This window comes from Esox lucius, chromosome 9 (genome assembly GCF_011004845.1).
Source record: "Esox lucius isolate fEsoLuc1 chromosome 9, fEsoLuc1.pri, whole genome shotgun sequence".
Taxonomy (NCBI): Eukaryota; Metazoa; Chordata; class Actinopteri; order Esociformes; family Esocidae; genus Esox; species Esox lucius.
In genome coordinates this window covers 18721746-18749564 of record NC_047577.1, presented here as the reverse complement: position 1 = coordinate 18749564, position 27819 = coordinate 18721746, and the positions used below count along the sequence as shown (strand labels likewise).

Sequence of the window (27819 nt, the reverse complement as noted above, 5' to 3'; positions counted from 1 at the left end):
CGCACACATTTTTATGTACACAAGTATGTCTCCCTGACGTTCTGTCACCAACATGGCGTGTATCAATGTTTTTCTGCAATCTTTGCAAAAACAGGAAGTAGTCAATACAATGCACTTGTAGTACAGCATCAGTCTGAATGAATGCCAAGTATAGTACAGCCTATTAGTCCATGACAAGTCACGTCAACATTTCATAAAAGCATGAAACTTGGTACAGCTGCAGAGTTTGAGGACCTGAACATTTTCAAAGGCAACTATTGCAGAATGCCTCCTAGTGGCCATCACAGCAATATCCACAAAACCAAACATAATAACATATAAAGTGATGTTTTCATGGTAAGTGATTACAATGAGGCCATATATAATATTGACACAATTCTCAATATCATTCTTGTGGCCATTTCGCTATGACAGGAACATTTATTTTCTTATCTGTTATAGCATTGACCCACAAAATATAGGAGTAGATGTGACCATCTAGGTGTAGGTGTTATTATGTTTGCTTCTGTAGATTTGATGGAAAATACGTTCGCCTGTTATGTGAAATTGCATAAATACAGCCATGGATGTTAGGGGGTGTTTTTGTGATGGTTGCGTTTATATACCTTTTTAGGCACTGAGTTGTACAAGTGTACAAAAAGTCATGCTTTTATGTAAACATTTAAACAATGCTGCTTTAGGTTCCCGCCTCCATATCACTCTGTAATTCATTTTTGCAGAAAAGTGATCAGAACTTTAGTTGTTGAAAATACTCTTCTTTCAGTGTAGCAGTCTGAGTCATCTTAATTTCTTACACGTGTATAAATGTTAATTTGACAAAGGATTTAGTTCTGAGGATGAATTATGTCATCAAAGGGATTAATATCTTGATTTACCTTCAAAATTCTGATTGACAAAATACTGTCAATCATTGTGGTTGTCGAATAAAAACGTGTATGGAAAGGCGTTGCCATATGTAATTGGTTGAATTTCTTGGCTATCTCTACTCTGATAGGTGTGTGTGTAACATGGGCATGTGTCGTACATTCCGGAAGAAGCCCTTTGCAAGAGCCGGGGTGTTGATTTCCGCCTTGCCGAAGAAAGTTGTGCAGAGGAGGGCTGCTGGTTCCTGGATTTCGTGAAAATGGACAGTCAGGGAAGGAAAGTGGTGGTTTGCGACAATGGGACTGGGGTAAGTTTATAAACAGACCGTGTTCTATCGTCAAATTATACGCACCCCGGCTTTTATGCGGTGCCTGTTGGCAGAGGAGACGAGATGGGGAGAAACAGGAAGTAGCTTGCTTCATTTGCTAGCTTGCATAGCCACGGTTCGGGTGGGTAGTCAAAGGAATGTGTCCGTCAGCTTGTCAATTAGCGAGGCATTCAATGAGGTCGTGCATCTGTCAATAAGGTGGAAAGGATTACACGTGGAATGTTACGTGTATCGACTGGTTCCACTGTATCGACTGTTTGAATTATTCGTGAATCGGTGAGAATAGCTATGGACGATAGATTACTGTGTCTGAGCTGCGGATGCAGTGCTGGTGCTTGACTGTAATCAGATCGAGCTAGTTAGCTCGCTAGCGGCGAGCTCACTATACTAGTCGTTTAACGTAACGAAGTTGCAAATTGTTAAGTGGCATACTGCAAAGATCACTAAGATCTTGTGAGCTGCCAAATAACTACATACGTTATAACAATTTAATAATTACCTTACCCTTCTATAAGCAAACCAGGGGGCTATTTGTAATAATTTTCCATCATTATAATCATAACTCCAAATTTCACTGTCAGTTGTTCACAAAAGATCATCTAGCATCTGTAACCCCGCCCTCGTCGAAAGCGCTTTTGAACTTGTTGCGTGCGTCTGACTTGTTTCATTGTCCATTGCTTAAATAGATGAGGATTCAAACATACCGTTTTATTAAAACCCAGCAGGAAACAACTTTAAAGTATTTATGCCAATGTTCGAGCTATGCACGTTTACTTGTGTCGAGTGCAAGATAATGCGCATGCCTCATTTTTCTAGTGAGGGGGAAGTCAGAAACCATTCTTCCATGTAAGGAGTTGTCAGGTCTCTTGCAACCCTTTTCTAAAAGATGTCGATAACGAGAAGTCATCCGGTTAAGAAGGACATGTAGAAGACCGTTGATTCATGCTGTTTAAACGCCAACATTTTAACTAAGATTACTGTGTAGTTTGGCTAAATAATATTTTCCACTGTCTACGATTTTTGGAGCTAGTTTCCTTCCAGAGGTTAGCTAACTCAGTCGCTTTTCAGCCACCTACTACAAGAAACTATGCTGCTCAAAGCTCTTTCACACTGCAAATGAAAACACACTAGTAGCTATTCATAGCTGGTGAGGGTGTGAAAGGGACAACTGTACACAGTAGCCCAACTTCTGTGTTTCTGCTTGTAAGAGCAGTCTTTGAGTAACCTCTCCCTCTGCAATCTGATGAGGTCATCATGTCTATTACTGCTTTATGCATGTTGTACACTTAGAAATACAATTTTCCTGGAGGATCTTTTAGGGGGTTCTTCAACTGAAACTGTTGGGAAACCCCTACAAGTTCTCTGAAGAACCCTTTCTAAATGGTTCCTCAAAATGTTATTTGAGGAACAAATAAACAGAGTTCTTTGAAATATCTGTTACATTTCTTCCCCTCGACTAGCCTATGGGTTTCCCACGCGGTTCCACTGAAGAACCATAATATGATCCTCCTAGTCCCTTTGGTCTTCTTAGTGTACATTAGCCATATTCACTTAGCTGAATATTGAGTTTAACAAAAAACAATAGATTTTAAACATCTATGTGGAAAAGCACAATGCTCCACTAATTTGAGCACCTCAATGAGGGATTATATATAGCAAACTACAGCCTAGCGGGTTTGAATGAAATTCCTGACCTATGTTCTCTCTTGAACCTCAATGATGCGGTTGGACCTGCACACATCAGGTGTTTATGGGATTGCACCAGTGTTGTTGGATTGTCGATTGTGTAACCCTTGTAAAGGGTCTTCAGCTGGAGTGACCCCCTGGAGGCTGTTCTTGGCTCAGTTTAGCTTTTTCCCCCACTAGTGGTGAGGTAAGAATTTGGGGAGGGCGAACTAATCCGGAAACTGTACTCAAACTGCTCTGTGAAAATGGAGAGACAGGGGTTTCCTGGTCAATTAACAGGACAGGTCTGTTGCCCTCAAATCTGGACCGCGAGGCCAGTCTCACTGATTTTTTTTTCATTGCAAACCTCTAATCAGGGACTTATTTAGACGTGGGACACCGGGTGGGTGCAATTAATGATGATGTAGAAGAGAACCAGAGGCTCTGGGCTTTGTAGGGTAAGAGTTGACTTCCCCTGATTATTGTGTTGTTTGGTTAAAAGGTTCACTTGGTTGCGTTTCGGCTAAATGCTTTGACTGCATTGTACATATTGGGCTTTAAATCCTTTTAATCTCTCTCAATATTTTGTGTTCTTTGTTCTATTAAATTAATTTGTCTTAACTTGCAAAAATAATGTTTGACACCCACACATCCTTTGTCTTTTCTAACCCTAGTTTGTGAAGTGCGGTTATGCAGGCTCCAACTTCCCAGAGCATATTTTCCCTGCGTTGGTTGGCAGGCCAATCATTCGCTCCACCGCTAAAGTTGGAAATATTGAGATCAAGGTAAGCTAAACTTATTTACTTCAAAGGGGTGTCTGTTTGTAATAGAATTACATTGTTTTGTTTTTGTAATTTCCCCTCCATCAGGTTCAATTCTTCATTGTCCTCATTAATTTAAAATGTTTATGGGGAGGAACTATGGTTCCACGTTTTCTTCCTTAGAACATCTAACTCAAGAGTGCTGATTTTTTTCATCTACACTTTCACAATAGAGTTGGAATTTTCCTTGGTCTATCCACTGATCTTTTTTGAGATTTCCATGTCATTTATTAGGTCTGAGAGAGATTGTTTTTCTTTTTAGCTGATGCTTTTGTGTCAAAGACTAGCCTTAAAGGCATTCTTCAGGAACTCATTGATATAATTCTGCAGTTCCTTGCAGTTGGAAGGAAATTGAAAACTAGAGCTTGTGCGCCCTCCCACTAGCATTAGGGCAATGACTGGAGGTTGATTGTATCTGCTAGCAAGACTTTCAGTTTTGTTTATGTTAGTTAGCAATGACTTGCAAAACTACCTCGTAGGTACCTGATAAATCAAAATGGTAGTAGAAATATAGTGTCCCTTTAAACAGGCCATTTGAGTTTACAGCCTTCGGACAGTATTTTAGTATCAAAAGTATTTTCTCTGTCAAGTGTCCTGGAAGTCTAACCTTCCAACACACTGATCCCAATGGGAAACAAATATTATATAGCCTACCTCAGATCGTATTGGGCCTCATCTAACGCAGTGCACTACATTGTGAACTGGAGTGTCATTTAGGAAACTGATGATGATTTGTTGATTTAGTCTAGAGGTTACACCTTGCCTAGCTATCAGGTTGTTACACATTAACGATTGCTCTTGATAATGTTGCAGTATTTTATGATAGGATGGGTGGGCCTCTGCGACACACACACACACACACACATTAATCTTAAATGCTTTATTTGAATGGACAAGTCAACATTTTTAATTGGAGTAGGATTCGACCATTACAGAAGGTTATGTGGGTTGACACATCCACCATCGTGTCCACACCACATGGCTGCCAACAGCCCGGAGTGGTACCTTGCTAGCCTGTTTGCTTTTGCAGGCCTGCAATCTACGGGCCACGTACAGCCAGACTGTGCACCTGGCCAAGGCCACCAGCACCGCAGGCATGTATGCGATTGCACTCAGGCACTTCACAATGGGTGTGTATTTCCGTACCACAAAAGACTGCTCCGTGTTTTGGTCAAAGAACAGCCCAGTTCCAGAACGAGCGCCTCCTTCCAGAACCGCAATACCTGTTGCTTTTGGCACACCAGAGAACACACCAACATCAAACCGACCAATCGGGTTGTCGGTACGGTCGTGTCTAGCAATGAGCTGCAACCAATTAACAATGTCCGGTAGACCTCATTGTGTTCGACTTGCTGTGTAAAAAGTACAAAACGGAAGCACGTTCGCCGGGTACCAGAGTGTTAGATTGCACTATGTAGGTAGAACCTGTAACTTTGCGTTCATAGTAAAAGCCAGAGGATGGCCTTGCCGACAGAAGCATTCTTACATGCTGAACTGGACGGTGTGGTCAACACAGTCCAGTGCAGTGAGTTTCCCCTGACGTCAGTCCAGTGCTGCGTCTGTCATCTACAGAGGAGTGATGTCCTCAGTGCTGGATGAGAAGCCTCCACACAGCGGGCTGCCACAACGGCACCATCTGCATGTCAGACGGTGTCTGTCTGAGCTCCACTCAGGTTAAACAGGTTGTTGAGGTCTGGACAGTTTGACCGGACTCAAAAGCCAGTGGTGAACGTCTCCTATCATTGTACGGCCTTCTTTCCTGAAGCTCTGTGAGGCTGTCCTCAGTTTTCCTGGTCAGGGAGATAATTTTTTTCTTTCTCATCCATAAGACCAAAAGGGAGACACAGACTCTCTTGCTAACCATTGCACTGACACTGTTTACCAAGTTCAGTAAGTGTGTCTGGTGAGCAGAGTAAATTCACTCAATATTCGGGCCACCAACAAAACCAGGAAGATAACATCACATACCTTGTGGTCTTTTGAAGCATAGCGCCCTAATTACTGCTACAACAGTTTTGGCAAATATTTTTTCTAGGACCACCTCTCATTGCATCTAGCTTATCGACCATAGGGAATGTCTGGGTTTTTTTTGTCCCAATGAGACCAAATGTCCCAATGAGTATAGTAAAACCAGAAAAAAGTGTACTCATTGGGACCTTTTGCTGGTCCCTGTGTGGCAAAAGTCTATTTCTGGCTCGGAGTTTTGGTTTAGGGTCAAACTTGCAATTTATTTTAGAGTTAGAATTGGAGTTTCCTTAAGGTCCAGGCATTGTTGGTTAAGTTTAGGGTTAAGGTTAGGCATTACATCTAGGTAAAGTTTAGGCATAAATGTTACTTTATTGAGGTTAAGGTTAGTGTTAGGTTTAGGGTTAGATTAGGGTTAAATTAAGGTAAGGGTTAGGTTTAGGGTAATGGTTAGGGCAAGGGAGCATGCAATTTCAAATTTCTGGTCCCCATGAGGGTAGCTGTACAAACTTGTGTGTCTGCATGCGCAAAGTGAAATGTTGTCCCATTCTTGTTTGATAGAGGATCTCAGCTGCTCAACAGTTCGGGGTCTCCTTTGTCATGGGTTTTGTTTCATAATGTGACAAATGTTTTCAATGGGTGACAGGTCTGGACTGCAGTCAGGCCAGTTTAGTACCCAGACCCATACTATGGAGCCATGCTTTTGTAATACGTGCAGAATGTGGTTTGGCATTGTTTTGCTTAAATAAGCAAGGCCTTCACCGAAAGACGTCATCTGGATGGCAGCGTGTTCGCGCGTTGGGTGGATCTGTCTATATCTTTCCCCATTTTGTAATATATGCAGTGGGGAGAACAAGTATTTGATCCACTGCCGATTTTGCAGGTTTTCCCACTTACAAAGCATGTTGAAGTCTGTAATTTTTATAATAGGTACTCTTAGACTATGAGTGACGGAATCTAAAACAAAAATCCAGATAATCACATTGTATGAATTAATGTGAGTAATGAATTTGCATTTTATTGCATGACATAAGTATTTGATACATCAGAAAAGCAGAACTAAATATTTGGTACAGAAACCTTTGTTTGCTATTAGAGATCATACGTTTCCTGTAGTTCTTGACCAGGTTTGCACATGCTGCAGCAGGGATTTTGGCCCACTCCTCCATATAGACCTTCTCCAGATCCTTCAGATTTCGGGGCTGTCGATGGGCAATACGGACATTCAGCTCCCTCCAATGATTTTCTATTGGGTTCAGGTCTGGAAACTGGCTAGGCCACTCCAGGACTTTAAGATGCTTCTTACGGAGCCACTCCTTAGTTGCCCTGGCTGTGTGTTTCGGGTTGTCATGCTGGAAGACCCAGCCACAACCCGTCTTCAATGCTCTTACTGAGGGAAGGAGGTTGTTGGCCAAGATCTCGCAATACATACCCCCATCCATCCTCCCCTCAATACGGTGCAGTCGTCCTGTCCCTTTTGCAGAAAAGCATCCCCAAAGAATACTTCACGGTTGGGATGGTGTTCTTAGGGTTCTTGGGGTTGTACGCATCCTTCTTCTTCTTCCAAACACGGCGAGTGGAGTTTAGACCAAGAAGCTCTATTTTTGTCTCATCAGAACACATGACCTTCTCTCATTCCTCCTCTGGATCATCCACATGGTCATTGGCAAACTTCAGACGGGACTGGACATGTGCTGCCTTGAGCAGGGGGTCCCAGCTTTCTTCAGGTCATTGACCAGGTCCTGCCGTGTATTTCTGGGCTGATCCCTCACCTTCCTCATGATCATTGATGCCCCACGAGGTGAGATCTTGCATGGAGCCCCAGACAGAGGGAGATTGTTGCCTTCTCACCAAGCTGCTTGCCTATTGTCCTGTAGCCCATCCCAGCCTTGTACAATTTTATCCCTGATGTCCTTACACAGCTCTCTGGTCTTGGCCATTGTGGAGAGGTTGGAGTCTGTTTGATTGAGTGTGTGGACATGTGTCTTTTATACAGGTAACGTGTTCAAACAGGTGCAGTTAATACAGGTAATGAGTGGAGAACAGGAGGGCTTCTTAAAGGAAAAACCAACAGGTCTGTGAGAGCTGGAATTGTTACTGGTTGGTAGGTGATCAAATACTTATATCATGCAATAAAATGCAAATTAATTATTTACAAATCATACAATGTGATTTTCTGTATTTTAGTTTTAGATTCCGTTTCTCACAACTGAAGTGTACCTATGATAAAAATTACAGACTTCTACATGCTTTGTAAGTGGGAAACATTTTGCAGGTTATCAAATACTTGTTCTCCCCACTGTATTTTATTAGTGCTGAGTTAACTGTATTTCTTTAAGTGTACCAATGAAATAAGTCAAACACCCCAGTGTGAAATGCACACTCAGATTGAACTTCTGACTTTCTCCTAATTTCTGTCTTCATTCTTCCCAACGTTCTTCCTCTCCTGTTGAGATTAGAATAACCATAAGATGGTAAGCAAGATGGAGGCGGGGGGGGTGCATTTGCAGTTTTTGTGCTCCCACGTCTGCTAGGAAATTGTGCGTGTCATCCAACAAGAATAATCGGGGGGGGGGGGGTTCTCGATGAACTTTCTCTTACTCATTGACACCTACTCTTTTACTGATTTCTGTGATGGGAGGCTGGTCTAGGCTAACCAACATAACCCCACTGTAATATACACTCACCTAAAGGATTATTAGGAACACCTGTTCAATTTCTGTGTGGTCAAGAGTATTTCACAATCTGCTCAGTTACTGGGATTTTCACACACAACCATTTCTAGGGTTTACAAAGAATGGTGTGAAAAGGGAAAAACATCCAGTATGCGGCAGTCCTGTGGGCGAAAATGCCTTGTTGATCTTAGAGGTCAGAGGAGAATAGGCCGACTGATTCAAGCTGATAGAAGAGCAACTTTGACTGAAATAACCACTCTTTACAACTGAGGTATGCAGCAAAGCATTTGTGAAGCCACAACACGCACAACCTTGAGGCGGATGGGCTACAACAGCAGAAGACCCCACCGGGTAACACTCATCTCCACTACAAATAGGAAAAAGAGACTATAATTTGCACAAGCTCGCCAAAATTAGAATGTTGCCTGGTCTGATGAGTCTCGATTTCTGTTGAGACATTCAGATGGTAGAGACAGAATTTGGCGTAAACAGAATGAGAACATGGATCCATCATGCCATGTTACTACTGTGCAGGCTGGTGGTGGTGGTGTAATGGTGTGGGGGATGTTTTCTTGGCACACTTTAGGCCCCTTATTGCCAATTGGGCATTGTTTAAATGCCACGGCCTACCTGAGCATTGTTTCTGACCATGTCCATCCCTTTATGACCAGCATGTACCCATCCTCTGATGGCTACTTCCAGCAGGATAATGCACCATGTCACAAAGCTCGAATCATTTCAAATTGGTTTCTTGAACATGACAATGAGTTCACTGTGCTGAAATGACCCCCACAGTCACCAGATCTCAACCCAATAGAGCATCTTTGGGATGTGGTGGAACGGGAGCTTCGTGCCCTGGATGTGCATCCCACAAATCTCCAACTGCAAGATGCTATCCTATCAATATGGGCCAACATTTCTAAAGAATGCTTTCAGCACCTTGTTGAATCAATGCCACGTAGAATTAAGGCAGTTCTGAAGGTGAAAGGGGGTCAAACACAGTATTAGTATGGTGTTCCTAATAATCCTTTAGGTGAGTGTATATTCCTTTAACAAAACATGCTAATCAGTGTTCTCAAAATATAATTTCTTTTTTTGTGGCCTTGTGTGTACCCAAGCAATTGCGGAAGGAAGCTACTAATACTAATTGTTGAATTTGTATGCTTTCAGCTTAAAAAAAACATGAAATATGTAGCGCTATAATGAACTCCTCATAGTATAAAAATACCCCCCACCTTGAGCGTGGGTTTGCCAATGATGCAGTCACATCTAACACCAGTGAACTGTTGGGTTGGTAGGCCTGTTCTGAGTACATATACACAGCAGGCTATAGACATTCGAGAAGATCGGTATCCCAGTTAGATTCTACTAACTGTGTGCTCTGGCTGCCATCTCCATGGAACGTGGCCATCTCTACTGCCCGTCTGCTCGTTGGAGTAATGCTTTCAAGCAGTACTGAATGTCTGGTCAGGTCACTAAAAGCCACATGCCTGGAGAATTACTCTGAGACCTCCTCCTATCCCTGGAATAACCCGTTTTACTCGCTTAACGTTATACTCACACCGCTCTTGTGGCAAATGTCAGTTAATTTAAATAAATGAATAATAATCCTGTTTTGAGAATGGTTTGAAGTGTTTTGGAATGTTTTAAGAGGATGCATTATCTCCATGTTGTGAATGTTTTACCTTCTAATCTTTGTCCATCCAGCCATGCCTGTTATGTATCTGCAGTCATTCTGCAATGACACAGTGAAACCCCATCAAATGTCACGTCCTGGTTTGGACCCTTGACCCTAATCTGACTGACGGACCTCTAACGCCTCCCTCCCCCAGGACCTGATGGTGGGGGACGAGGCGAGCGAGCTGCGCTCCATGCTGGAGGTGAACTACCCCATGGAGAACGGCATTGTGAGGAACTGGGATGACATGAAGCACCTGTGGGACTACACCTTCGGCCCAGAGAAGCTCAACATCGACTCCAGGAACTGCAAGATCCTGCTCACAGAGCCACCAATGAACCCCACCAAGAACCGAGAGAAGATCATCGAGGTGCGTATCAACGGCTGGGTCTGTGCGGTCCTGTTGACGACTGCTGCTTCTGTTTTTCGTGGTGTGTGTTCTTGAATTCATATCAAACTGAGGACCGTTTGGCAGGTGGTCATTTTAAGAAATCAGATTTTTTAGGCTTATATTTTGGGTTTAGGCATTAAGGGTTAGCTTTTTAAGTTAGGTGTTGGTTGTGTTTTTGCCAAGGCTAGGTCATTGAGATGAAGATTATGGAAAGTTGTTTTTTTTGTTGTGGTAGTACATTTCTGGTCCTCACTTTATTAGTGAAACCGTGTGTATGTGAGTGCCCAGAAAGGCCGAGGAGGTGTGATGACTCACAAAGTAATGAACTCTTTACTTTCAGTGGGCACTTGCCTCTGCCTGTCCTGGCTGAGTAGGCACTAGTGCCCCCGCTAAGAAGCTCCATCTGGGAGTTGCAACTTGCCAGTCATTGAATCTGAAGCCAGCAGGGCTTGTTGGCAGACACCAGTTTAAATAGAATGTTTGATATATATATTTTCTTTATAAATGTTTTTATTGTGCCTGTTTGAAATACCAAAGGGACACACTTTGGCTTTTGGGACTAGTTCCTTTTTGCCAGATGAGTGAAATCAAGCATATCTAAAGCATTTGAACAACGGGTCTGCTGCCCGATGACAGACCTTCAGTGGGAGTCAGTCCGAGCCACTGTTCTGGATCATTCCAGCTGTTCCTTCTAAACACTTGGAGCAAATTAGAGGCCATGTACAACTTCTTAGTATGCCCCTTTTCATCCATTTAAATGTCAGGTTTGTGAGTAGTAGAGGTTAGATACTGTATATTACTTTTTTTACTACCAATGCAAAACACTAAATTGTTTTGGAATTAAATTACAGATGCTAAGTAACTGTTTAGTAACTCACATATATTAACTACATGCTTTTGTTGCAGCGACTACGTTATGTTGAATTTTCAATGTTTCTTCCCTAGGTGATGTTTGAGACATACCAGTTTTCTGGGGTTTACATTGCCATCCAGGCTGTGCTCACATTGTACGCCCAAGGTAAGTTTTATCAGTTAAAGAAAACATAAACAAGTTAAAAGGCCTTTCTGAAAACTTTGTTAAATGCAGGGAGGTAATACCTGGCGGTTATCAGCTTTGCTGTTCCCTCATTTTAACAGTGAGTCACAAATGAACAGGTGTTTAAAATGGCTATTAGTAGTTACATTATAACGTAGGAATTAAAGGTTTCTTTAGGAACCCACTGTAATGTATTGAATAATTTTTATGACTGTAATGTATACAATAATTTGTTGGAAAGCATGCTGTTATTTGAATGTAGATCACGATTCTGCATAAAATGCTCTATTATACGAGCAACATATTAATTACAAGTGGTTTAACTGGGCTTTCTCAATTGATTGTTTTATATTCACCAAACCTGTAAAAAAAATAAAAAGGTTGAAAGATTTCTTTGAATTTTTATTAAGTACTATCAAAATACTTCTGTATTCATAATACTATAGTTAGTCCTGTAACAATCCATACTGACGTGGTTATCCCTTCCATTTATGTCTTATAGTAAGTATATTGTCCCTATTAATAATTACAATTGAATTCTTCTAAGCACCAACACATATTGTGAAATTCCCAATGGATTCAGTGTTTTGAAGTACTGCCATTTGTGCTGGACGGCTTGTAAATCCGTTACAATTAGTATTTTCAGGAAAAAAAGGCTTTATTGACCAAAGCAAGTTGTTACAAAAAACACAGCTGTGGGATGAGGGATGGATCAGCTGGGGGATGCGGGACGGATCAGCTGGGGGATGCGGGACGGATCAGCTGGGGGATGCGGGACGGATCAGCTGGGGGATGCGGGACGGATCAGCTGGGGGATGCGGGACGGATCAGCTGGGGGATGCGGGACGGATCAGCTGGGGGATGCGGGACGGATCAGCTGGGGGATGCGGGATGGATCAGCTGGGGGATGCGGGATGGATCAGCTGGGGGATGCGGGATGGATCAGGTGGGGGATGCGGGATGGATCAGGTGGGGGATGCGGGATGGATCAGGTGGGGGATGCGGGATGGATCAGCTGGGGGATGAGGGATGGATCAGCTGGGGGATGATTCCTTTTTATAGGAAATAAACTCTTGTGTTTGTGCAGTTTCTGGCCAGCCCTGACCTGATATAGGCACTGCTTCCTGTTTTTATTTTTGAATTTTAGGTCTACTGACAGGCGTGGTGGTGGACTCGGGCGACGGCGTAACTCACATCTGCCCCGTGTATGAAGGCTTCTCCCTGCCCCACCTGACCCGGCGCCTGGACATCGCCGGGAGGGACATCACACGCTACCTCATCAAGGTTCCCAGTTGGTTTCCTATTCCTAATGCTAATTTGTACAAATCCTCAAAACAAGGTTTTTGCGCTGATCTCGATAAACACTGGATAAGTGGAAACAATATGGTGAAAAATCCACCCAGCTTAAGAAGGTGCTACATTGCTTGCAGTAAATCCATCCAGCTGTTACAGTTGTCATATCAGTATATCCATCCCAACTGTTGCTTTAGTTGTCGTATCGACAATCCCAGCATAGGCTAGACCTCTGCTCTTTATCTGTCACTCAGCTGCTGTTGCTAAGGGGCTACGCGTTCAACCACTCTGCAGACTTTGAGACGGTACGCATGATGAAGGAGAAGCTGTGCTATGTGGGCTACAACATTGAGCAGGAGCAGAAGCTGGCCCTGGAGACGACAGTGCTAGTCGAGTCGTACACGGTCAGTAAACTTGCACTGGTGCCGGTCAAGTCCGTAAATGTCAGTAAGGTTGTAGTACAAGTTCTGTTCTAGTCCTTCTGTTTAAGGTCTGTAACATGGCTCAACAAAATTTGGTTATGACCCAGTTCTTTACATTCGGTAACAGGGTTCAACGTGGTCTCGGTTATGACCCAGTTCTTTACAATCAGTAACATGGCTCTATTTATTTATATATATTTTTTGTGTGTGCTTGTTTTGTGCATACTGAAACTGATTCTGCTTCATGGAAACAACACACTAGGCTTGACTCAAATCTTGCCTGCTAAGCATTTTACTGTTCTAGAAGAATGTTTGAATTCATTTTTGTTAGCATGTGGTGACACTACCTCCTTGTGGACAGGATGCATTAGAAAGACTGAAAACTGTTAAGCCCATGTTGAATGTGTATGTGGGGGGAGGGGGGCGTTCCAATGCCCTCCGGGATGGTCAAGGCAAACACACTCTGAAATCCCTGAGCAAACTGGCCGGGGCACAAGTCGAACCACAGCGGAAGCGCGAATCTTAGGATGTAACGAGAGAGGCGACTGACTTCTCCCCTCTGCGCGGTGGTCGGAAACCACGCCCTCCCCTTTTTCCTGCCCAGACCATACGAGAGGAGCAAGAGGAGAGAGGATGGAACAAGAGCACCACTGTGGCGTTGGAGAACCTAACCCCCCACTCCACCACCGCCACGGGGTGACATAATTTCCTGTACAGTCCAGAGTCCCACGCCACACGACGACCTGGTTTCTGTTTCCGAGTCCGGACTCCAGACTGTGCCTGTCAATGGGCCCTTTATGCTGCCTCTCACATAATGTTCCGTCACGCACAGTAAAAGGACTACTGTCTGTCAGACGGCTCCATCTGACCTGGGAGAGACCGAACGCTGCCCATGGCTAGCCTAGCATTGCCTATTGCCCATGGCTAGCCTAGCATTGCCTAGCATTGCCTATTGCCCATGGCTAGCCTAGCATTGCCCATGGCTAGCCTAGCATTGCCCATGGCTAGCCTAGCATTGCCCATGGCTAGCTTAGCATTGCCCATGGCTAGCTTAGCATTGCCCATGGCTAGCTTAGCATTGCCCATGGCTAGCTTAGCATTGCCCATGGCTAGCCTAGCATTGCCCATGGCTAGCCTAGCATTGCCTATTGCCCATGGCTAGCCTAGCATTGCCCATGGCTAGCCTAGAATTGCCTATTGCCCATGGCTAGCCTAGCATTGCCTTCAGCTTTACCCAAACCTTTTCATGCAGAATAGATTATATGTACACGGTTCCAGCAATGTTGATCAAAGTTACTTATTGATGATGCTGGGCCTAGAAATACCCCCCCCCCCCCCGCACGCACGCACCCAATCATGGGGTTTAACACTAATAATGAAGCCCAAACTAATTTGCTAGTCCCGGGTTCAAACAAAAATGTAAAGGGACTTGGCGGGCCCTAGCTTAGACGGTGTACTTCAATGATGCGCTTGCCTTACTCTGGTTAGTTTTTCTTCATGGTCTAGCGGCCAACACCTAGCGTTGTTCTAGCACAAGGAAACCGTCGGTCCTCTCTTGATGTCGCCTAAAACGTGGTACCCCCTCTCTGTTTCCCCAGCTCCCTGACGGCAGAACGATCAAGGTGGGAGGTGAGCGATTCGAAGCCCCGGAGGCTCTGTTCCAGCCTCACCTCATCAACGTTGAGGGGGTTGGCGTGGCAGAGCTCCTCTTTAACACCATCAATGCCGCAGACATCGACACCAGGTAACTGGGCGAGAGACCCGCATTCACCAGTGACTTTGTTAAGCACTTTCAAAATGCTTGACAAACGTCTCGCCTTGCCCGTCACTTCTTCCTTTATCTTTATTAAGTCTCCCTTTGCCGTTTTTATTACTTCTCGTTCTACACTCTTGAAAAATGCAAGGTTTGAAATAGAACTGTGGGAAAGTCTGTTAGAGAGGAACTATTGAAAAGGGGTTTTGCGGTTATGGCGTTGCCTCATCACAGCAACTCCTGGCAAGCAAGAGTGGGAGATTTGAGACGTCTCGTCTGAAGCGCCATCTGTCCAAGCTGTTCCGCTTTCCATCACAACAGCTCGCTCAACCAGAAAGTACCTCGCCAGCACCTCCGTTCACAGAGGGCTCATTTACCGATCTACAACCCGATTTGAGCTCGCGTGTGCCCAACCTAGGAGTCATGAAGGCGTGATGAGACGAAGCAGTCTTGTCTGACCGTGTCCCCGCTGGCCCAGGGTGCCCATGGTGCCGGGTCAGTTGGCAGAACTCCACAAAACACTTTGTTGTGCAGGTGTCAATGACTGCATTAACTTGGTCTTTATCTCCACACCTCCGACCTCCCTGGCTCGTCTTCCCTTCACTTAACCTCCTGTCCCCAGAGCTCCAATAAGAATGTTCTGCCCGCAGGTCCGAGTTCTATAAACACATAGTGCTGTCAGGCGGTTCCACCATGTACCCGGGCCTTCCTTCCAGACTGGAGCGTGAGCTGAAGCAGCTCTATCTGGAGCGCGTGCTGAAGGGAGACGTTGACAAGCTCTCGGTAAGGATGCCCACACCATCAACATGTCCTCTTGTTTTCAGTGCATGTCAGTTTATTGTAATTTTTTTCATGTGTTTTACGATGTTTGGTTTTCAATAATAATAATAATAATAATAATAATAATGGCACATTAACTTTTATAGCACCTTTCATTGATCTGTTTGACAACTACAGTCTATATTTTATTTTTGTATGGAATTCTTGTGCCAGCTGTTTCGTCCTCCACCAGGAGGCAGTGTTGCCCTAAATTGAACAACACGCAGTCAGTGTGCTACTTCAACACAAAGAAGACACCATCTTTGTCATGAGACCATGTTTAAATCATGCGCTTGACAACAAAATAAAAAATAAAAATAAAGTCCCATTGTTCCCAACTCGTTCATTACTGCTCCAACTGCAGCCATGTCCATTCCAGAGATTTCAAAGCCAGTCCTGCCAGTGCTGTTCATTGAGACAGCCTTTATCTATAATCATTGACCATCAGGCTATTTCACATCTATTTTTAGATGAAAAAGTTGTTAACAAACTCTCAACAGACATTTTGTCTTCTCCCCCCCCCCCCCCCCCCCCCCCCCGTTCTTTGCTCTCCCCTCTCCTTTGTTCTTCTACCCCCACCCCCCCACCCCATGCTCCTATCCTCCTCCCTCTTCCTTTTCCTCCATGTGTGTAGAAATTCAAGATCCGTATTGAGGACCCCCCTCGGCGCAAGCACATGGTGTTCCTGGGTGGGGCTGTGCTGGCCGACATCATGAAGGACAAGGACAACTTCTGGCTGACGAGGGAGGAGTACCAGGAGAAGGGGATGCGTGTCCTGGAGAAGCTGGGTGTCACCGTCAGATAAACCTGCCCCCCACCAAGGCAGGCACGCCCGGGGACACCCCCAAACCCCCCCACCTCCAAGAAACCTCCAGATAACTCACCGCTTTTGACCAGAGCCCAGTAGGGGAGTGCACTGCCCAGGGAATAATTCAATGAGAGTGCCCTGTCAAAGAGGATGTGGCGTCACTTTGAACGCTGCCACGACCTCTATACCCCCTGTCCTTCGCTACATCCTCCACTTGATATCCATCTGTCGCTCATCTTCTCTGTTGTTTTTGCCTCCTCCGTCACAGATTTGCTGAATTGCCCCCCCCCCCCCCCTCTACGGACGTGTGTGTGTGTGTGTGTGTGTGTGTGTGTGGGGGGGGGGGGGGGGGGGGGGGTCGCAGGAAATGCATTGAGGAAGTGTTAACAATCCGTCTCCTTGGAATAGTTGGTGGCATGTCACAAACCTTCATTGAAAACATGATCCCAAGGATCATGAAGTCAGTAATTATTAAGGGGGGGGGGTATTGGAGGCTCCTGTGTTTTATGCACGTCAAAGGCAAGCTGCCCCCCTCCTAAACCCTCCGCCTCGCTTTGTCAAGTCTTTATCAGCAGTGTGATTGCTTGCTCTTTTTGAGACTCTCATAGTGAATTAGGTTAATTTAAGGTTGTTTTGGCATTGGAGGGGGGGGTTAAAGGGCATGCCTTTTTGGGGGACATTTATCTATTTCTTCACAGGGTCCTTCTGCTCTCTTGTCCCATTCGAATATCCCTACTTCCTGTTGCCGTCATGTGTCTTGAAGGGACAGTTCACTGATTATTTAATTTTTAAGATCTGGCCTTATTTTCACATGCTTGTAGTTGATTCCCCAAGTGGTTACTATTATTTTATGGTTTGTCACAGAGGAAGGCTCATTTAACAGATTTAACCAATTATGTCATCGGTTGAATGGACCTCCTTTCTGAGCTAAAACTGAATGCTAGTAATAGGGTAGGGATATTCACAATGGGGATTCTGGTGTGAAATGAGTTGGTTTGGAGTGTTTTAGAACATTTTATAACATGCTTAATACATTTCCCTAGTGAATTGTAAGTATATATGAAGGTGATGACTTACTGAAATGTGCTAAACCAATTTCTCTTTAACAAAACCAAATATTAAACTAAACAATTTTGGGGATCAACTACAAGTAGAAAAAGGGATTATAAGGCCAAGGTGTATAAAAAGTGTGAACTGTACTTTTTAAGGGGAATGTGATGATGACAAAGAAACGGTTGGCCTTCTGTTGTGACCAAGGCTTTAAATTCGACTCATGGCAGAACATTTGTATTAAATTCCAATGAGGACTGACCAACCTTTTCTTTAACGTTCCATTTGTTTGTCTTCATTCATTTCGCCGATGCGCTTTCTTTTTGGAGAGTTTTGCCTTGCAATCTGTCTGACTTTTTATTTGTATGTTTTAGTGTCTTCATTTTTTGCATTGCATTACTCCAGTGTGAACTTGAGTAAAGAGTGAGAATGTGTCATCAGCATGGTCTCTGGACACATGGGGTCAGTTTGTTTTGAAGGTCCAGTTTCCATTCAGCCCTCAACAACTTGTCTAGCATCTACTCTTAAGGGTTGAGGTGAATTCATTTGAATTCCTATCTGTTTAGAAAGTCAAAGAAATTCTAATTCCAGTTGTACCTAATTGTACTTCGTGTTCTTTCTGAACTGCAGGAATTTAAATGGAATTCAGTTCAACCCTGCCGCTGTCTTTAGCCCAGGCCCACCCTTTAACCATTGAGTACAACAAAGTAGACCTAAGACCAGTTCTGTTTGGGGCATACTGAACCTTAACCTGTTATAACAGTCCTTCTGAGACTAACAGGAACCTTCTTGTCTCAGCTCCATGAAGATTTTTTTTGGGGGGGGTCCGGGGGTTATTGGGGATGGGATGGGGGGGGGGTTATTGGGGGTATTGAACGTTTATAATATAAGAATTTGGTGTCAGTAGAAAGAGACCACAAAGCTGGTATTTAAGGTTTTCCTTTTTTGGTTGTCATATGTATATTGGAGGCACTTCATACAATATATGTAACATTTTCCTTTTTTGACAAAATGGTCATCCAGTGCCAAGTGCAGTTTTTGTAACTGGATCTTTTTTTGTTTTGTTTTTGTTTATAGCATAACTGCCTATCGCTGATTTAAATAAAGCAAGTGATTTATAAATATCTGATGGGCCTCTGTCTTTGACATGGATCATGTGGTGTCCATAAATACTTTGATATTGTTGTCAGCAGTGTTCCTGAATAAAACTAGATTGATGGCTGAGGAATTGATGGCTGAGGAAAAAGGAGCAAGTTGGTATATTCACATATACAGATGCCTGGGTATGCTGTGTTAAACACAGTTCTGACCGTTTTTTAGTGAAACAGAAATATTCAAGCTGCATATTGAAGGGTATTGTCTTGGAGAGGGGCATTCTGCTAAGATATTTGCGGTGGGGGGGGGGGGGGGGGTCAAGTCTCCAGTTTGAGGGAACCAGTCCCTTTCTGCTTTCTGCAAAGGCACTGTTGCAGAACCAATCCATTCTACTGCCTCCTTTGATGTGGCACCGTTGCCGTGGCACTGCAGGAGGAATTCCCACCCATCAAGAATTCCAAGGCGATGGCCTTCGCACACAAGACTGACTCCTCTGGCAGTTTGACATGGTAACGTCCCACCTCACATCTACTGTTGTGGTTGGTGACATTAGCAGACAACAAGCATCGTGAGGGTGAAATGAGAAAGACTTGCAGCATGGTTACCTGTTTGTCTTGGTAAGAGTGGTTCTTATCTCTAGATCAGAGATGTGATAAGACCACCAAAGACAAAAGACAGACAGGATAAGCTGAGGCCAAGGGGTGTGGCGTTAGCAGGGGACTCTTTGAACTCTGGAGGGCTCTGGAAACAGTGTGGAGGCTGGTGGGGGGGTCGGGGGCTGGCCTCCTTTATCTACCAGCCGCTTTCGTGTCACATTTGAAAGGGCTGTCCTGACACTATACTTGTTTCCTTTTCATGAGGGAAAACTTGCTAATTTGCTCTGGGGGTGGGGGCATGGGGGGGGGTTAATGATCATGCCATTTCTACCCACACTCAAACCTTTCCCACAAAGCATTGTTACTTGTGTTCCACTTAGGGAACACTTCGTCAAGGATTAACCAAGACCTAAAAATCCCCTCTGATCCCAAAACGATTCTTTAATCATTAGAGCATTTACCTCGGGCTAAAGCCAACCAACCAGGCTTAAAAATGCCACTTACTAAGAAAACCCACACACTAAGTCCCACAACAAAGATTATTTGGATAATTGTAATTTGGAGAAAAGGCAGATTGCCTGACTCTTTGTACAGATGGCTGTTTTCAACTTGAATGGGGGCAACGCGATATTAATAAATAGGGTTTGCATGCATTAGAAACAATGTAGCAACCAAGCAACATGCTTAGTAACTATTATGGTTCTGGACCTTTAGGTGCAAAGGAGCAGTTAAGGTGCTGAAAAGACCTGCAGGAAGTATGCTCTTCCAAGGGGGAGAATGTGGAGAGCCATCTTCCTCTTCTGGCTTTCTTGACCAAGCAGCGTATGGCCATTAAAGCCTGGAACCATAGCGAGAAGAGAATAGGCAATTAGCCTTGAAAGGGAAGCTATAAAAAGTTAGCACTGTAAGGGGTCCTGAATCACTTCCTCTTCTTCTATTTTAAATGCACACTCCCGTCAGATGATCACCCCCATTTGAAAGTACAAAGCTCCTTAAAAAACAAACCGTTCTAAAAAGGTGATATTACCTCATCTCAGACAGATCACCACCAATTAGAGTGAGGCTCATATGCGCAGCAGGTTGTTTGGGGAGGGGGAATGCACCGCTCTCTCTGTTTTAAAGGCAAAACATTGTTGGCAGTCCTTATTTGTCTTCAAAACCAATTTTTCGAGATGGTACGTTTTAGCTGGATAGATACATCAGATCTATGATCATGTGATGGGAGTCAACCTTTAAGGCCACTCCCTTGCTATCCTTTGCTGTCATTCACTCTGAGTCCTTATTAACAAAAAAGAGTACAGCTTAGAAACTTCTGTAAAATAGTATAACAACAGTCAACTGGTATTTATGATGCAGCAATTGCTAAATCATTTAAGTTGAACCACAAACCTACTGCAATGTTTTTTTTTTGTTTTTTTGCACAGTACTTTTACCTTACTGCAGTAATACTGCAATACACTGCAGTAACAGTGTAGTATAACTGCAATCTCTTCTCGTAAGGGGGAATTAATTCTGGTCCAAGAAAACATGGCACACATGGCTCCGTTTGAGATACTGAGCCAGGGAGCTGGAGGAGAGGGCGTGAGGGACGGGAGGGGTATCGCGTTCACATTTGTTTCAGATTTCATCTGTGTAAACAAAGGGAGCCATGCAGACACGCTGGGGCCTATTTAAATCAGGCCCAGACTAACATCCCGTCAGAGGCGGCTGCCTCACGGCCTGCGCATGCTGGGCTTTCGCTGCATTCTGACTGGGGCTTTTGATGGGATCACTCAGCGCTCCTGTGGCGGGGGATTCAACCAGGTTGTTGTTGTTGTTTTCACGGGTCAAAGGATATCTTTGTAGGGTCATTTTTCTCCTTGTTTTATATGTGTGTGAGAGTCTTCTTGTTGCGCGCATGTGTGATCAACCTGGTGTGTTTGTGTGTAATCTACATTTGTGTGTCCATGTGGGGAGCTGATGTCCATAAAAACACAGAGAATAGGTCCCCAAAACAGCTTTTGGCAGATCATTAGAGAAATTGCTCTAGGTTCAGGGGAAAACACACAGTTGCGCACAGTGTTAGAATATAGATTACTTTCTGGTTTAGGTATTGCCAATTAGGGTAAGCATAAAAGTTGATTTGGGTTATGGTCAGGTTTAAGGAAAGGGGAACATGTATTTCTGGGTCAGGTCTCACGTCCCCAAAAAGATAGAAAAACAAACATGTTTGTGTGTGTGTGTGTGTGTGTGTGTGTGTGTGTGTGTGTGTGTGTGTGTGTGTGTGTGTGTGGAGTAAATTGCGCATCCATAATTCACCCCAGAAGGTATAGTGCTTTATTTTGCTTCAACCCTATTCAATCGACACATTTCATGAACAATGCTTGCTGATGGAGAAACTGTAGAGAACTTTTGAGGGAGGCTTCATGACTTATCTGACAACGTTTGTGTAATGATGCAGTGTAGCACTTATCAAGAATCAAACTGTAGCTCTCCACACTGGCTGTTGATGCAGTGAGCAAACACACAACTTTTGCAACCCAACTAGTTCCAGCTATCTGCAAAGTGACCACCTAGGCCGTTCTGGCAGGGGATTTCTTTTTTAAAAGAAGGGTGGAACATTCAAGTAACTGAGGTGAGTGGGGGCAGGGTTAAGACGGAATAAAGTTAACAGTTAAAGTCCACTTCCTTCCTTCTACCGGCCTAAAGTGAAGCAGTGGGAACTGAAGCCATTCTGTGCCTCGGAGTAACCCCAAATGTGGCCGGAACGGCAGACAACCTCTCGATACAAGCGTCCACGAAAATAAACACTGGTCATATTATTTTCACTGCACTTTTCCTGTTGGTTTGATTCAACACTAGCTACACCCAGTCGCGCCAACAGACACACGCCAGGGTTTTGGCTTTTTAGAAACAACGCTATGTCCAATATTGGCCACACAAGTTAAACTGACACAGGGCACGTAGCAAGCCCAGAGGTTTAGACTGGGATATTGGCGGTTTGTACAAAAAACAGGCATCCGTCTGGTTTGTGTGTGTGGGCTTGGCTTTCGGCTGTCCAAAGCAAACAGCCTCAGGCCCTATATTTTGTGTCCACTAGGCTTAGGTTGTTGCTTGGTTCATGGAGGATTTGTGGGCATTGTCAAACATATTGGGCCACGGGAATACTACTGGGCTGACCCGAGAATTGTTTAAATTTAACCACTGCAGGTGCCCATGGAGTAATTGTAACTAAATATTTAAATCATTCTAAGTGGGAGAATCCTTGCATATTCACAGACTTAGTGATATTCATAGATTGACTTTATTGTTCAGGTAGCAGCTCCTGAAATAACAAAACATGATAACTCATTTTGGAGTTCCCTGTCCCTGACTGTCTAACATCTGCTGCCAGATAGCTGAAGATGATAAACAAGGCGCTTGCGGAGACAATGCCACCACACCCGTCTCTTTCCTTGCCCCGCAAACCCCCACCCAGTGGCCCCTGTGCATTGTGGTTTTCTCTCGGTGGTTGTACTGTATTCGCACAAATAACATCCTGATGTGTGTCCTGCCGTGTTCCCACAACTTCCCACCGACGAGGAAGCGGTACACAAATAAAGCCCTGAAGTTCCCTGGCTCTGCATGGGATGGAACTGGTGCCAGAGGGCATGTCCGCAATTTGGGGTCTGACACAGAGCATACTGCCGGTGGGGGCATTGGTCAACACCAGTCAGTGAAATAGAGATGGCACGCATTCTTTGTCCTAAACCTAGGGCGAGTAGGTAATCTACTGCTCCTGTGTTGTTACCGTAAATTAGTTCTCAGTGTTCTCAGTGAACATACCTGGTAAAATAAAGGCACAAAAGTAGCCCTGCTGGACAGATGTGGATTTCTTTGAGGGTCTCTACTTCAACGGTAGAATGTCAGGAGACACTGGCGTTCACATTAACACCATGCAAATGTGCAGAGCTTTAAGTCGTGTGTTCACTTGACAAACTCTGGTCAACACGCAGGAACTCTTGATTTGGCCACAGAGTTCTAGCAGGCCAGAATGATAGGCTAACACATCCCTCATCTAGGGTCACATATAATGGACGGAATCCCCAGGTTCTCACCAGTCTCTGTTGTCAACCCCTAGGCTCAGGTCAGAATGGTAAAAACGTGTGTATTTTATGGTGATGCCCATATTGTCTCCTAAGCTGACCCCAGGCAACAGTGATTAGGGTCTGGTTTCAATGACCAAGTATTTTATATATTGAGAGGACCTCCTTCACTATCTGATGTGTTTGAGTAATACCAAACAGTAGCTAGTAAGACAGATTCCAGGAGTTAAGTGCATTTCAAAAATGAATAAACAGGTTTAACCTGCAAACTGTGGTTTCATTTTACATAGTTCTGGCATATCTCTGCCCCATGATTTGTTGAGAGAGTAGTCCATCTGAACAGGAATCATTTTGCATATCCTTATCAAATTACCAAAATATGTCATTGAAACTAGACCCTATGGTTGAAATGCCTACGGTCATGTTTTTGACACTAATGCCTATCTTGGACTAGGTAAAAAAATGTACTATATTATTTTGAGGCATTGTATACTTTATTGGACAAGGTGTGAAAGATGAAAAATATTTTTTTTTACTTAAAGAGCAATGGGTTGCATTCAATCCCACGCTGCAGCAATACAAGTGCACGCTAAGTTATTTTTGTCTATTTTGTGTGTGTGGGTGTGTGTGCGTGTAGAGGTTGTGTTGTATTATGCCTTATAACGCTGGGTAGGCTTGGCTTTGATTAGGCCTAATTTGATTCTGAGAGCTACTAACCAAGTAATCCAAAACAATAATAATGCAGTAAGTCTTAACCATAGAGATGGATAGAGGACTTCAAGGCCCCAAAACCCATTTTAGCCACAGCAGCATTAAGGAGTTTCAAAAAAATTATTGTCAACTGGGTGGGATTGTTTTTATTAACTTTTGGGGCCACTTAGCAAATATCTTGTCCCATGTGTAGAGACATGAAAGTAGTGAGGATTCTTGGGAACATTTGGATTGACCATGAATGATGAGACTACAACAACATGTAATTACAGTTTTAGGATAGCATTTGAGCATAATTTAGACCTATCAGACAAAATCAACGGAGCAATTTAAATGTAGCTTTAGATTTCTGAAAACTATAGCAACATTGATGTATATTTTATGAGACTTAAAAAAATTTTTACATTAGGGCTTGCCATTAAAGTTTTGAGATTATGGGCAATGGGCCAAATAGAAGACTAAATTGACTTACATCAGCTTGTATGATGACAGGATCCACTACAAAATAAAATGCATTATTAAAAGAGCGCCTACATAGAATAAAACAATCTAGGTTGTTATGCTTACTTAAGCCTGTCTCAAAATACAACCCTTTCAATACTAGATAAGGGTTTCACTTGACTCTATTGCTGATCAATACTTGCTCCAAAACTTGCTAACTAGTGACAAATATACTGCACGTGTCTCTAAACCTTGGTCTGTGCTCTATCTGAGTAGCACATCCAATGCAAGGCGGTTCAATAAAATCATTGTATTTTTCATTTTTGTATTTGTTACTTGGTTTTCCCTCGCCTTCTTTGTGATTTTAACAACTTTGCAGACCGATGCACAAAGCTGATTCCCGACATATCTTCCTACTCGCTCAACCAGGAAATAAGTGCATGGAGGAGAGCAAATTCTCTGGCCAGCAACCCCAGTGGAGGTTTTAGGCTTCAGGCCTACACAGGGAGTCACTAGAGCGCGATGAGACAAGGGCTGCCCCACTGTTATGTAGTGACCAGCCCACATTCTCTCCGATATGCTCTTGTTCAAACTGTAATACCACACACTCAGTCTTTCAAAGTTTGATTTGTTTTGTTGCATCGAAAAAGGGGTTGATGCTGTTGAATTAGTCAGAGAGTTAAACGTTTATCTATTATTTTCTAATATTGCAAACTAATTGGGCAAAACCAGAGAACTGCCGTCTTGTGCCTCTGCCCGGGCTGGCCTGCACAACAGTGCTGCATGGCTGCATGGCTGCATGGCTACTGTGATTGTGTGTAAACATTCCGTAACTGCATTTGGCAGTAAATTGCCAACTTTAGTTTTGTACCAGTTCAAACAGCAAACTACAGTACAATGTTCATTTGATGACAATTTAAACATTTAAAAGCTTCACATGAATAGATAAAACCTTTAAAATTTTAAAATTATTTAAAACTTTAAAATTGGATTATACTGCTATGTCCTGTTCAAACTGATTTTAGAAAGCATTTGTAAAAGGGAAAATACGTATTTAAAAAATGTAGATCATAAATAATCAAGGTGGTGAAATATTAATATTTGCGTAAGGAGTAAAATATCAAAGTACTGTTCCAATCTTAGTAATAATATTGCAGGTACTAATAAAATATTTTAGATTTTTCATCATGTCTGTTCGGATTTTGTTTATCCATAAACTACAGTGGGGAGAACAAGTATTTGATACACTGACGATTTTGCAGGTTTTCCTACAAAGCATGTAGAGGTCTGTAATTTTTATCATAGGTACACTTCAACTGTGAGAGACAGAATCTAAAACAAAAATCTAGAAAATCACATTGTATGATTTATAAATAATTAAATAGCATTTTATTGCTTGACATAAGTATTTGATTACCTACCAACCAGTAAGAATTCCGGCTCTCACAGACCTGTTGGTTTTTCTTTAAGAAGCCCTCCTGTTCTCCACTCATTACCTGTATTAACTGCACCTGTTTGAACTTATTACCTGTATAAAAGACACCTGTCCACACACTCAATCAAACAGACTCCAACCTCTCCACAATGGCCAAGACCAGAGAGCTGTGTAAGGACATCAGGGATACAATTGTAGACCTGCACAAGGCTGGGATGGGCTACAGGACAATAGGCAAGCAGCTTGGTGAGAAGGCAACAACTGTTGGCGCAATTATTAGAAAATGGAAGAAGTTCAAGATGACGGTCAATCTCCCTCGGTCTGGGGCTCCATGCAAGATCTCACCTCGTAGGGCATCAATGATCATGAGGAAGGTGAGGGATCAGCTCAGAACTACATGGCAGGACCTGGTCAATGACCTGAAGAGAGCTGGGACCAGTCTCAAAGAAAACCGTTAGTAACACACTACGCTGTCATAGATTAACATCCTGCAGCGCACCCATGGTCCCCCTGCTCAAGCCAGCGCATGTCCAGGCCCAACTGAAGTTTGCCAATGACCATCTGGATGATCCAGAGGAGGAATGGGAGAAGGTAATTTGGTCTGATGAGACAAAAATAGAGCTTTTTGGTCTAAACTCCACTTGCCGTGTTTGGAGGAAGAAGAAAGATGAGTACAACCCCAAGAACACCATCCCAACCGTGAAGCATGGAGGTGGAAACATCATTCTTTGATGATGCTTTTCTGCAAAGGGGACAGGATGACTGCACTGTATTGAGGGGAGGATGGATGGGGCCATTTATCGTGAGATCTTGGCCAACAACCTCCTTCCCTCAGTAGGAGCATTGAAGAAGGGTCGTGGCTGTGTCTTCCAGCATGACAACGACCTGAAACACACAACCAGGGCAACTAAGGAATGGCTCCGTAAGAAGCATCTCAAGGTCCTGGAGTGGCCTAGCCAGTCTCCAGTGCTGAACCCAATGGATTTTATTTCCCTGATGTATCAAATATTTATGTCATGCAATAAAATGCTAATTAATTACAGACTTCTACATGCTTTGTAAGTGGGAAAACCTGCAAAATCGGCAGTGTATCAAATACTTGTTCACCCCACTGTATATCCATAAACATTTATTTTACTTTATTGCCCACAGTGCACTTTGGCGGAAGTCTGGGGGTACACCTGAATCCTCCAAATGCATTGCACTACGCATGAAGACATTCATTGTCAACTGAGCAGTCCGCAAAGGTACGTTTGCGTTGCAGGTCTAGGCTCCAGTACAATTGGTGTACCACATGCTTCAATATATTTCAACTGGTGCATGTTTTTGCTGCACGTGACGCAACTGGAATTTCATAAAAGGAATAAATGAAGTGCAGCTGGCTACATAAAATGCAGCTTTCCAATTTAGCTAGTGAGATATAATTTGACCTGCTACATTTTTCAATATATAAACAAACTATAAACAAATGAATATGTTGCCAGCAGCTAGCTCTTTCTTTCCGGCAAATGATTGTATATTTAACAAACCAGGTAGATAATCCTTTACTAGCACAGCTTTCTCGGTAGTATTCTATAACACTTTGATAGAGCATGCAACCTGAGAAAGCTTAAACGCTAATTTCAATGCTGCCACCCCACAGAAATGGCCTCTGCTGGCATTGTTGGCTACAACCTGGGGAATAGATTGCATACAAGCTGGTTCCTATTGAGAGCTGCACTTCTCTCTCTCTCTTCTTTTATGTGTTCTCTTCTCCATATGCCTTCTTCAGTGCCTCTACACGTCAGTAGATTGTGCAGGACACAGGTGGCTTCCACTACAACATCTGCTTTCTGTGGAGTGTTTGCTAGCACACGTCTGTAGACATGCCATTGTGTTGAGAGTCTCCTAAAGCTATTCTCTTAAATGT

General features: G+C 43.5%; 1 protein-coding gene across 1 annotated transcript; it reads left to right on the top strand.

Moving 5' to 3' along the window:
• The first annotated feature begins 1123 nt into the window (after window positions 1-1123).
• actr2a (actin related protein 2a) lies at window positions 1124-18694 on the top strand. The gene is made up of 9 exons (XM_013135379.4): window positions 1124-1171; window positions 3532-3642; window positions 10151-10366; window positions 11333-11405; window positions 12571-12707; window positions 12971-13120; window positions 14737-14882; window positions 15542-15674; window positions 16345-18694. The coding sequence occupies exons 1-9, from the start codon at window positions 1124-1126 to the stop codon at window positions 16513-16515; spliced, it is 1185 nt and encodes a 394-aa protein (XP_012990833.1). The 3' UTR covers window positions 16516-18694.
• The last annotated feature ends 9125 nt before the right edge of the window (window positions 18695-27819 follow it).

Coding starts and splice junctions, on each gene's coding strand:
- actr2a (XM_013135379.4), top strand. CDS start 1,124: ATGGACAGTCAGGGAAGGAAAGTGGTGGTTTGCGACAATGGGACTGGG. Junction 13,121..14,736: donor TGCTAGTCGAGTCGTACACG/GTCAGTAAACTT, acceptor CTGTTTCCCCAG/CTCCCTGACGGCAGAACGAT. Junction 14,883..15,541: donor GCCGCAGACATCGACACCAG/GTAACTGGGCGA, acceptor TTCTGCCCGCAG/GTCCGAGTTCTATAAACACA.